Source organism: Aquarana catesbeiana, linkage group LG04 (assembly GCF_042186555.1).
Source record: "Aquarana catesbeiana isolate 2022-GZ linkage group LG04, ASM4218655v1, whole genome shotgun sequence".
Classification (NCBI taxonomy): domain Eukaryota; kingdom Metazoa; phylum Chordata; class Amphibia; order Anura; family Ranidae; genus Aquarana; species Aquarana catesbeiana.
Genome location: NC_133327.1, coordinates 109,449,586 through 109,461,709, shown reverse-complemented (window position 1 = coordinate 109,461,709; position 12,124 = coordinate 109,449,586). Strand labels below are relative to the sequence as shown.

The 12,124-nt window shown below is 41.3% G+C and overlaps 1 protein-coding gene across 1 annotated transcript in view; it reads left to right on the top strand.

Annotated features, from left to right (window-relative positions):
• The window catches only part of TPO (thyroid peroxidase), a 198,021-nt gene that overhangs the window by 67,968 nt on the left and 117,929 nt on the right, over window positions 1-12,124 (top strand). Inside the window, exon 6 of the mRNA XM_073628886.1 lies at window positions 10,979-11,478. Within this exon, the coding sequence (XP_073484987.1) occupies window positions 10,979-11,478 (500 nt within the window). The remainder of the gene's footprint in view (window positions 1-10,978; window positions 11,479-12,124) is intronic.

Genomic DNA, 12,124 nt, shown 5'->3' with positions numbered 1-12,124 from the left:
TCCCCCCCTTCCCCCACCACCCACCCTCCCCCCCCCCCCAGGATGGACCTGCTTCTTACCCCCTCTTCAGAAGGCATGTTGCAGTGGCTAGATTTAGTATATCTGCCCTACAACAGGGGATTAGGTGGTGGTGGCTTGCTGGGCACATGGAAAATGAGATGTTTCTTCCTTAGTGCACCTGGGTGTATTATCGGCGCTGTATTACAGCCTTTTAAGCGTGGTTCCATGTCTCTTTTCTGTTTGTCCAGGCCAAAGGTTCTGCCCAACCAGTCAAGAAAAGGTGCCCTGTCTGCAAAGAAAAATTAAGCGATGCTTGGACCAAAACGCTTTGTGCAGAGTGCATTACAAATTTGGTCAGAGATGAGACTCCATCCGTTTGTGGCGACTTAGTGTCAACAATAAAGGATGAGCTCCGGGCCACCTTTCAAGCTTTTAGGTCAAACCTAAGAGAGGAGCCAGGTCCCTCTAGGGATCCTCTGGTTCCGCAGCCATCTTCAGAACCCCAGAGTGGTTCTCAAATAATTTTTGGGGGTCCGATATCCCCAGGACGCTTCTCAAGGGTCCGTTTCCCTCGCTCCAGATGATACAGATTCTGAGGAGGAGGAAAATGAATCAGATACCGCTTCTAAATATAAATTGTCACTAGAAGAGGTGGGAGGACTCCTGAAAGTAATCCATGCCACTTTGGGGATAGAAGAGGAAAAGAAGGAACTCTCCCTGCATGACCGCATGTATGCTGGTTTAGGAGATTCAAAAGGCCGTTCTTTTCCAGTCCATTCAGTTATCACTGATATGATTAAAAAAGAGTGGCTGGAACCTGAGAAAAAGCCTTTCTTTTCCCGGGCTCACAAGAAAAGATTTCCATTTGAAGAAAATCCAGATTCTATATGGAATAAGGTTCCAAAATTGGACTCTGCCTTTTCTCAGGTCTCTAAGTCTATGGACCTCGCCTTTGAGGATATGGGCACTCTGAAGGAGCCCATGGACAAAAGGATGGACCTGCTTCTTAAAAGAACCTGGCAGTCAGTAATGCACAATCTGAAACCAGCAATGGCAACAACCTGTGTTGCAAGGAACTTAGATCACTGGGTTAACCAGTTGAAAGCCCATGTCATAGCAGATTCCTCAAAACAGGAGATTCTAGACTTTTTCAACCCTGTCGGCAGCAATATCATATATTGCGGATGCGTCTGCGGAATCTATCCACATGTCAGCAAGGTCAGCAGCTTTAACAAATTCTGCCAGAAGGGCCTTATGGCTGAAGACGTGGCCAGGGGATGCTGCATCTAAAAATAGATTGTGTGGTATTCCGTTTGCAGGGGATCTGCTATTCGGTTCAGAGCTAGAGTCCATTCTTGACCGCACGGCAGATAAGAAAAAGTCGTTTCCGGTTAAGAAGAAACAGGTGCAAACCCATAAGCGTTTCTTTCGGCCCCAAAAAAGTCAGCAGGAAGGAAAAACGCAGGGCAAGAGGAAGTCATGGTCTTCTCAGAAGCCCAAAGGTAGGGGTGGAGTGCTCTTCAATCCTCCTGCGGCCTCCGCAAAACCACAATGACTCCGTCAAGGTCGGGGGAAGACTCCAGGAGTTTCTTCCTCAGTGGAGAGCCATTTCCTCAAATCAATTCGTTGTAAAGATGCTCTCCCAGGGGTATGTGATAGAATTTACGGAAGAACCGCCAAGAAGATTCCTGGTGACAAACGTCCCAAGGGACGCAGTCAAGGCTCTCGCCATGAAGTCCCTAATTCAGGAACTGAAAAATCAGAGAATCATTGTTCTGGTCTCAGCGGGGGAGTTCTTCCAGGGGTTCTACTCACATGTCTTTCTGGTTCAGAAACCTTCAGGAAAGTTCCGTCTTATCCTGAATCTCAAAATGCTGAACAAATCGGTAGAATACAGAAGGTTTCGGATGGATTCAATATTTTCAGTAAGAAACCTCCTGTATCAAGGGTGCTATATGGCATCAATAGATTTACAAGATGCCTACCTCCACATTCCTATTGCCGCCAGGTCGCAGAAATATCTGAGGTTAGCACTGAAAGAAGGGAAGAAGGTGGTACATCTGCAATTCAGAGCACTCCCGTTTGGTCTGTCATCATCCCCAAGGGTCTTCACGAAAATAATGGCCGAAGCTCTGGCGCCTCTGCGTCTAGAGGGGATCTCAGTTATTCCTTATCTGGACGACCTGCTGTTTTTTGCCCAGACCAGAGAAGGTCTTCAAAAAAACTTGCTCAGAGCCCGGGTTCATCTAGAATCCATGGGGTGGATTTTAAACCTTAAAAAATCAAATCTGATTCCCTCACAGGAAGTGTTGTTCCTGGGTTTCCGTATCAACTCTTTAGAACAAAAAAATTTTCTTCCAGAGGAAAAACAGAAAAAATTGGTACAAGTGGTGTCATTGCTACAGTCCAATCAAGTTCTGTCCATCAGGAAGGTTATGTCAGCATTGGGAACCCTGACCTCTTCCATTCCGGCCATCCAGTGGGCAAAGCTCCATTTCAGACCTCTGCAAAGTTTCCTGTTAAAAACCTGGAATCACCAGCAGGATTCACTAGATTCATTAGTGAAGATCCCTACTTCAGTAAAAAGAAGTCTGTGGTGGTGGAAGAACCAGACAAGGTACTCAGAGGGGCTGTTATGGTCCTTCCCAACTCAGGTGAGGTTGACAACAGATGCCAGTTCCTGGGGTTGGGGGGGCTCATATGAGCGGCCGGTGGGCCCAGGGCTCGTGGGACACAAGAGATGCGCTGAGGTCCTCAAATTGGAGGGAACTAAAAGCTATAGAAATGGCCTTACTGACCTTTGCGAAAGAAGTCCAGGGGCAACATACTCAGATCCTGTCAGACAACGCCACGGCGGTGGCTTACATAAACAGACAGGAGGGAACCAGAAGCAAAGTTCTGCAGAGCTTGGCAAAAGGCATTCTGAGTTGGGCAGAGCTCCATACTCTATCCTTATCCGCGGTCCATTTAAAAGGGACCCTAAACAGAGTAGCGGACTTCCTAAGCAGGAACCAGATCTTAGAGGCAGAGTGGCAATTGAATCCAGAAGTCTTCCAGTTAATAGTGCAGAAATGGGGGCGCCCAAGAGTGGATCTCTTTGCCACCCAGGAAAACTCGCAAATGTCTCGCTTCTTCTCCCTGAACAGGAACGAGGCATCACTGGGAGTGGATGCTCTGGCTCAAGACTGGAAGTTTCACCTCTGTTATGCATTCCCCCCGTTTCAGCTTATCCCTCGGGTCATAGCAAAAATCAGGAAGGAGGAGACAACAGTGATCCTCATCACTCCTTTCTGGCCAAAAAGGCCTTGGTTTTCATCCCTTCTTCAGATGCAACAAGAACCTTACTGGCACCTTCCGTTAAGAAAAGACCTTCTGTTACAAGGTCCTCTGTTTTACCAGGAAGTAGCAAAACTAAAGCTCACGGCCTGGCTACTGAGGAGCAGCTCTTGAAGAGGAAAGGTTTCTCGGATAGGTTGGTAGCTACCCTCCTATCCAGTAGAAAGAAGGTTACAAGAGCAATCTATTCCAAAGTCTGGAAAATCTTCAACTCCTGGTGCACAGCATCTGACAGATCTCCAAGACAAATTTCTTCTGTGCTTGAGTTTCTGCAAGAAGGGGCGGACAAGGGCTTAGCGGTCAGCACCCTCAAAGTTCAAGTTGCTGCGCTGGGGGTATTCCTGGAAAAATCCATTTCATCAGAACCCCTAGTAATAAGATTCTTCAAAGCTCTTACCCGGTCTAGACCAGTGGTAATCAAAAGCTGTCCAGCATGGGACTTATCGGTTGTTCTACAGGCCCTGACCAAGGAACCTTTTGAACCCATTAATTTAGCCTCCCTGAAATTGATTACTTTGAAAACAGTGTTTTTAGTGGCTGTTACAACAGCTCGAAGAGTTAGTGAGCTGCAAGCTTTATCAATCAGGGAGCCTTTCTTTTCCATTTTTTTCAGACCGAATTGTTCTGAAGACGGATCCTAATTTTTTGCCGAAGGTCGCTTCGATCCAGAATCGAACTCAGGAAATAATACTTCCTACCTTTTGTTCTAATCCATCGGGTAAGAAGGAAGAAGAATTCCATACCCTGGATGTTAAAAGAGCAGTCTTGAGTTACTTGGAAAACACTAAAGACTTTAGATGTTCAGATGCTCTGTTTGTTTTATTTTCCGGTAATAAAAAAGGAAGACAAGCTTCTAGAGGAACCATTGCCAGATGGTTGAGAATGGCTATCTCAGAAGCCTATTCCCTTACAGGTCAAGAGAGTCCATTAAATGTCCGGGCTCATTCTACAAGAGCTTCGGCGGTGAGTTGGGCAGAAAAAGCTGGCGCCACCCCCGAACAAATCTGTAAGGCAGCTACTTGGACAAGTCTGACAACCTTTGCCCATCATTATAGGTTAGATCTCATGACGGCTGGGGACCAGGCTTTTGGAAGGAAAGTCTTACAGGCTGTTGTCCCACCCTAAATGGAGTAAGTCTCGATTATCCTCTCGGGTGCTGTCCTGAAAGACGTTTTGGAAAATTGCAAGTTAGACTTACCGGTAACTTGTTTTCCAATAGGCTTTCAGGACAGCAGTAACCCGCCCTTTGTTTATGCTAATGTTGTAATACTATGATATAACTGTCGCTTATGTATTGCAGCTGGGGCTGGAGTTCTCTACAAACTGATGAGGCAACGTGGAGGATTCCAATTTAAAGACTTAATTGATGAGGTGTTTCCTGTGGGAGGAGGAGCCATGATCTCTCGGGTGCTGTCCTGAAAGCCTATTGGAAAACAAGTTACCGGTAAGTCTAACTTGCAATTTTCCCCCCTACGTCAAATCTTTTCTCCCCTACGTTAAATCTTTTCTCTCTATGTCGAATCTTTTCTCTCTATGTAGAATAATCTTGGACTAAGGTTAAGGTTAGGCACATTCGACCACAGGTTTGATGGACACAGATTGTTATTGTCATCATCATGTCGAATCTCCTATCTATATCGAACTGTTGTAGCAACGAAAACGAAAATAAAGCATTTGTTTATGTCAGATCTTTCGTTTTTCGGATTCTGCACTTTCGTTATCGTTAAAACGATAACGAAAATACCTGAAATTCGGACGAAAATGCATTCAGATGAAAACGAATGCACATGTCTATAACTTAACAGTGTTGCCCTTATATTGCCCTTATTCAAGCCATAGGGTAAGTATGCCAAGATAGTTAAGTGGTTAGCAGTCTGGCCTTGTAAATACCTGTTAAATCCTAGGTGTGGTTCTCAATAAATCCTGCATCAAGTTCATACACTAATCTCATGTTTTTGGGGCTTCCTCTAGGTCAGGGATATGCAATTAGCGGACCTCCAGCTACTGCAAAACTACTTCCTATCATGCCTCTGCCTCTGGGTGTTGTGCTTGTGGCTGTCAGAGTCTTGCTATGCCTCATGGCACTTGTAGTTCTGCAACAGCTGGAGGTCCACTAATTGCAAATTCCTGCTCTAGGTGATGATAAAAAATGCAGCTTTGTAGAACTTTTGTATACATTTAGTTTTACTTTTACAGAAATTTTCCCCTTTACAATTGCATGTTACATTACTCTACTGCATGATGGTGGTCATTTTTTTGCTGAAATTCTTAGCTAATAGACAGGTAGTTAAATAGGTAATGGGTCCCCATTACATCACCTTCATCCAGAGGCAGACCAACTAGAGTTTCAGCAGTTACAGTTGCGATTGGACCCTTATTCTGGGGCGAGTCTTAGATAGTACTTACTTTCTGTTACTACCACTTATGGTTAGATGGAGCATACATAAAAGGAAAATACTGTTGGAAATTTCCAGAACATGTCTGGGAAATGTAATAACATCATAGATCCCAGTTACCATTCCAGGTTTGTCCATAATACTTAGTCAAGTGACATCACACACATCACATGACCAAGTATTATAGATGCCTTCTACAATGGCCTCAGCAGCTATCCTGTGCAACTCTACTGCAAAGGATCTTTTGACAGAACTCTGCATACTTTGTCTGATCATAAGTGTTACCAAGGGACAATGATCTTGGAGGAGTGAATAAATAACTGCATTAAATAGTGATGCTCAATAATCAACATGATACATCAAAATGTACTACATGATACATCAAAATGTGCTGCAATAAAAAGGTGAAAAATATAACCCTGATAGGCTAGTGAACTTATAACAAATAATGAAAATATATACTGTATATCAAATCAAGTGACTAAGTGAAAAAAGTCCATAATAAAAAAAAATTAAAAATGGCCAGTCAATGGATTGATCCCGTGACCACGTCCCCTAGTGACGAAATGACGTAGGGAGGAGCAACACACTGACATCACCGCTATACGTCCAGTCCCGGAAGCTACGGGCTGTTTTGAAGCCGGCCGACTCATTTTTTATGCCTACTATTGTCTGCTTTCTTGTAAGTTTTTACTTGTCTTACTACTACGAATAAATGTAAAGGATTTTATACTATGTGAAGCCTTTATTGTTTTATGGGGCACATACTACTCATCCAAATTAATCCATCTGCGGACTGGTTCCATTGAGGCTGAAGAGCCCAGTGCACGCCAGAGAGATCCCGGGCTGGGGTTAGAGCCATCTGTTCTGTGTGGTCCCCTATAATAAGGGACCACTGGGTTCTGGTAAGTGGCAGTGTTTTCTGTGGTGGAGGAAATTGTTTCACTTGTCACAATTTTTGTGGAATCCTACAGCACATCACTATTGAAGAACCACTGTTTTTTTTGGACTAATTATTTTGATATGGCCATTTTTAATTTTTTAATTTATGGACTTTTTTCACTTGATTTGATATACAGTATATTTTTTCATTATTTGTTATAATTTCACTAGTCTATAACGGTTATATTTTTCACCTTTTTTTTGCAGCACATTTTGATGTATCATGTAGTACATTTTGATGTATCATGTAGATTATTGAGCATCACTATTTAATGCAGCTATTTACTCACTCTTGTTCCTTCACCGAGTAGATCTGTTAATTTTCAGGTTTACCCAGTATGGTATATTGGCACTCATTATTGTGAGCACATATCATATTGTCTCATGATTTCAATTATTTTAGCGTGACTTTCTGTTTCATATTTGTGCTTAGTATTGTATAACGCTTTTTAATCGCAGCTTAGCGTTTTTTCCACTAATAGCGCATTTTTTTTTCTTTTTACATCTTGGAGGAGTGTAGCAAAAAGCAAAGGGGGGGCAATTTGTGGAGGAAATCAGTCTAAACTATATACAATGCTATACAGTACTCTTATGCCTTTGGCCTATATCAATAAAATGAGTGCTAGTTCTTCAAGCTGAACTCTAAGCAAACATATAAATACACATATAAAATACATATATGGAAGCTATTTTATCTGCGAAAAGGTTTGTATGTCTGTGTATCCAGTCTTAAGATTTACAAAGCTCTGCCACGTTGCACAGTCCTGCCTGACAGGGCAGCAGACCTGATTTTTTTACACGTCTTGTCCATCCCTCATCGTGTGCATGGATAGCGATAGGAGAAGCAGAAGACTGGTGAGTTCATCTCACTTTTACTCTGCCTCTTCCTTTTATCATTCTTCTTGTACTGCAACATACCTAACTGACTTCTTGTGCTGGCTCTTCCTCCACCTCTCTGAACTCTGCTGTACAGGGACTGCAAGTCAAACTCGGATACTTAAACTATTGATATTGATAGGTCTTTTAAATGTGACTGGAGATCAGTTTGCAAAGGCAGCCAATCAGAATTAATACTGCTGGATTCTGGTTGGCTGCTATGGGTTACCGAGCGTAAGAATTTGCATTCATTCTTTAACAAGGCTGATAGCATTTTATTGTATTTTCATGAAATAATATATTTAATTTTTTTTTTTTTTTTTTACACAAATTAGAAAGCAATTATGGTTTATTGGCCCTTTAATTACCATAATATATAAACAAATGTCTTCACATTTTTTTTGTTTTTAGTCAAAATTCTAAGGGCTGAATCTGTAACATTTGATTCAGTAAATGAAGGTATATTAAAGTTGTGGACTCATTTTCTCCATGCCATTCTCTAACAGATGGTGGGATAGCTTTCCTCTGGTCTCCCAGGGATTAGGCACTTAGCTGTGTTAATGAGATGAGTGAATAGAGGGTCTTTTGAGATGATGTTATAATCATTATTGAGTTTTATATTTCTCAAGACATCCCTTTAAACTCTTATTTAATCCGCCCACCCTTACAATTAAATAGGTCTTTCACTGATAATTTCAAATGTTATATTACATGAAATTAATGTTACACTTTAAGTCATTTACCCTGTTGCATTAGACTTGATCCTTTAAATTATATTTTATAAAAATAATGCAAAAGAGATACAAAAAATACATGTTGTAAGATACTGCAAAAATGTGAAGTATTCAGATATACAGTACTATAATAAAGGAAAAGTAACAAAATAATAGTGGATTTTTATTTAAATGATAAATTACTGAGGTTTGTTTATGGACCCTGCTCTAGGCAATAGTGTCCCCAGCATAAATTTTGGTGCTTCTGGACTGTAGTCAGCCTGAGCATAAATTGTTATATTTATTTTATTTTTATTTATTTCAGGTACTTATATAGCGCCATATTTACACAGCGCTTTACATATACATTGTACATTCACATCAGTCCCTACCCTCAAGGAGCTTACAACCTAAGGTCCCTAACTCACATTCATACATACTACAATTTAGACAGGATCCAATTAACCTACCAGCAAGGGAGGAAACCGGAGTACCCTGAGGAAACCCACGCAGGCACAGGGAGAACATGCAAACTCCAGGCAGGTAGTGTTGTGGTTGGGATTCGAACCAGCAACCCTTCTTACTGCTAGGCGAAAGTGCTATCCACTACACCACTGTGCCGCCCTAGTTCTGCTATCAATAGGTTTCCACTAAGCTTTTATTGTTTGCTTCCACCTTCTGCTGGGGAGGGTCCCTAGCAATAGTGTGAGAGGATAGAATATATCTAAGCTATGAATTTTTATGTCTACCAACCACTGGGAGGTTTATTGCCAGTGGTGCATGCTGGTAAAGTATATAAATATTTGACATGACCTTGCAGAAGGGCTCTTGCCTCCTGGACATTTGCTGGGAGAGGAGACTGTGTGTTGGAGGTCTGTGCCCACCCCCCCCCAGTCCTGCTGCCTGGGTGAGGGCTAGGGTTGGAAGAGAGGTCAGGGTGTGTGGCCAGGAAGAGTGAGCTTTTTTGCTGGAGAATCTGGGGTATGAACTGTCCTACTAAAGAGTGTCCTGCAACACTGGGTACAAGCTGCTGCCAGTGGACATTAAAGGAAGATTCCTGTCTACATGCTTCAGAGGGTAAGTGTACTGTATGAAGCTATTTACACTCTGAAGAATACAGGGTGCTTTTGACTTAAAGGGTCTTTTCTTCTGTATTGACTGTGAGTAGAGGTCTGAAGTCCACACTATTGTCACTTTTGGGTATACAATGCCCTTATCTCACTTTCCTTGAATTTATTATGCTTAATAAATTCAAACTTACTAAAGTGACTGGAACCCAATTTCTTCCACCCCCACAGTGAGTGAAGGATTCGCCATGAGGTTTGAAATGCTAACCCACCAAGGCACCCGGGGGTCCATCACCACGGCCTTGGAGTAGGAAGGTGCTGCATATATAAGGAATAGTTTGATGCGATATACAGGTGGTGCCTGGGTTACAAACAAGATAGGGTCTGTAGGTTTGTCCTTAAGTTGAATATGTTTTTAAGTCGGAACAGATACATTTTTTAAGTGTAGCTCCAGACAAAAAAAAAATATAAGCTTTTTGGATAGCATAGGGAAGGGTTAACACCCCTGTAATGTTTGTTTTTTGTTCAGAAGATTTCACCTCACTTTCTGTCCCAATGATAATTGGATTTTGAAAATTTTGGGTTGTTGTGGAAACAAGCCTTGGTGATAAAGCATCAGTGGAGGTACCCTTTTCCCATAATAACTCTAACTGGAGTACATTTCCCTTCCTAGGGGTAGATTTCCTCTCACTTCCTGTTGTCTCCCTCGGTTTGTAATTAGGAGTCCTTTGTAAGTCGGATGTTTGTAACTAGGGGACCGCCTGTATAGGTTTTATATAAAATATACAGAAAAGTATTTATTTGAATTGCAAAAAAGGTAACTTTATTGAAAAAATGTTTGTTTCCAGTACCATTATGCATATACTGTACAAACTAAATTGTTTTCATGGCAACATAATTGTGTACCTTGGCATGCAGAAATCTTGCAGATTTCACGGTGCAGAAGAAGAGCTATGTGTAATTCATGTTTCTACTTAGATATTATATTTGAAGGTTTTATATTGTAATGATGGTACTAATTTCTTTGAGTTAAGGCGTATAATATCTGGGTGAATTATGCCAATCAATGGGCAGAACAGTAACATGAACTGTCAGAAGTGCATCAACATCAGAGATATGTCAAATACCTAAGAACTGTACCTCATCCAGATGATATACTGTAATTTGTCCACTAGGAGATGACTATTATATAGAATAATAGTATTAGAGAAGATAAGTGGAGAATTTGTGCAGCGCTCTCTCTCAAAGAATTTGAGAATGTGCTGTGCCTAGTGTCAGAATACATTGTCCCTGTGGGGCGCGGGGAGAGGGGGGAATCCTCCCTCAATGTTTGCTTTGGTGGAGGAATAAGCCTGCTGGCTGAACAAAAAAATAAGCAAACCATCTATGACCATCTTAGCACAAAGAAAATAACAAATGTCCAAAGCTATCTAAGTCCACTCAATTATTTGTCCAATAAAGACTGGTTAGAAGTATCTGCTGGTCCTCACAGACATGTCAATTGCTAAAGTCTTGCAAGTCTGGTAAAAATTATTTTATGTGCTGTTATTTATAACATTTTAGCTTTGAATGAAGGTTTAAAAGTGTTATAAAATAATTATGTGAACATTAAGGTTTTTTTTTCCCTTCATGCAGACATCTACCAAAGAGTCAGTTTCTCAAAGTGGCTGTATTCCATTTTATCGCTCTACAGCAGCATGTGGAACTGGAGATCAAAATGTTGTGCTCGGAGTTCCTTCTACTGAAAATCCAAGAGAACAAATAAACACTTTAACTTCATTTATTGATGCATCTACAGTCTATGGAAGCACAGTAGCTGCAGAAAAGAAAGTGAGGAACTATTCCAGTGAGGAAGGACTGTTAAGAGTAAATACGCAATATTCTGATCATGGAAAAGACTATATGCCATTTGTAGATGACATTCCATCACTCTGCCTTCAAGATCCTCATTCTGCTTCTAAAGAAAGAATTGAATGTTTCTTTGCTGGTGAAAGCAGGTCTAATGAAGTTATATCTTTGGCAGCAATCCATACACTGTGGATGAGAGAACACAATCGCTTGGCCAAAGCTTTAAAGAACCTCAATTCTCACTGGAGCTCTGAAACAACATATCAGGAGGCTCGGAAGATCGTTGGTGCATTACATCAGGTTAATATTTATCAGTAACTGGCGGGAAGTTCGGGGGTTTTAAAATTTTTTGCAAATTTTGTATGGTGGGTAAAGGAAAATGTGCTTAATAAAATGTATTAGATGGGCTAAAATTCAATAAAAAAATACATATTTAGCATTGTGCTAAAAACACAGTGCTTCTGTTACCCTGAAATTCCATGCAGTGTTTTCAGCCCCTGCTGGACAACAGAACACATCCCCTGTATGCTATGGATATGGGCGGGGTGGTGGAGAACAGTCTGTAGTCCAGTAGGGGAAAACTCACTCAGGCAGGGCAGTCATAACTGTTGTCATCTTACTACAGGAAGTTAGGAGTTCCCATGATTTCTGGCAGGATTAACAGGCATTTTCTGTAACTGCAATGTTTTTAAGGATAAAACACGAAGAACAGTCATGTATTGCAGATATGTACTACATATGTTTTTTTTTATTTTTTGTTAGTATTAATATTATTTCACCCAGACATATGCTTTAGTCTGACATTAATTAAAATTTTTTGATGGGCCATTAAATACTAGGGCAAGTGCTTTTGGTAGTGCCTGTAAATATGTACTATGCAGTACAGCTGAAAAGAAAAAAAAATATTTAACAAAACATCTTTCTCCCATGAGCAGTAGACTGTATA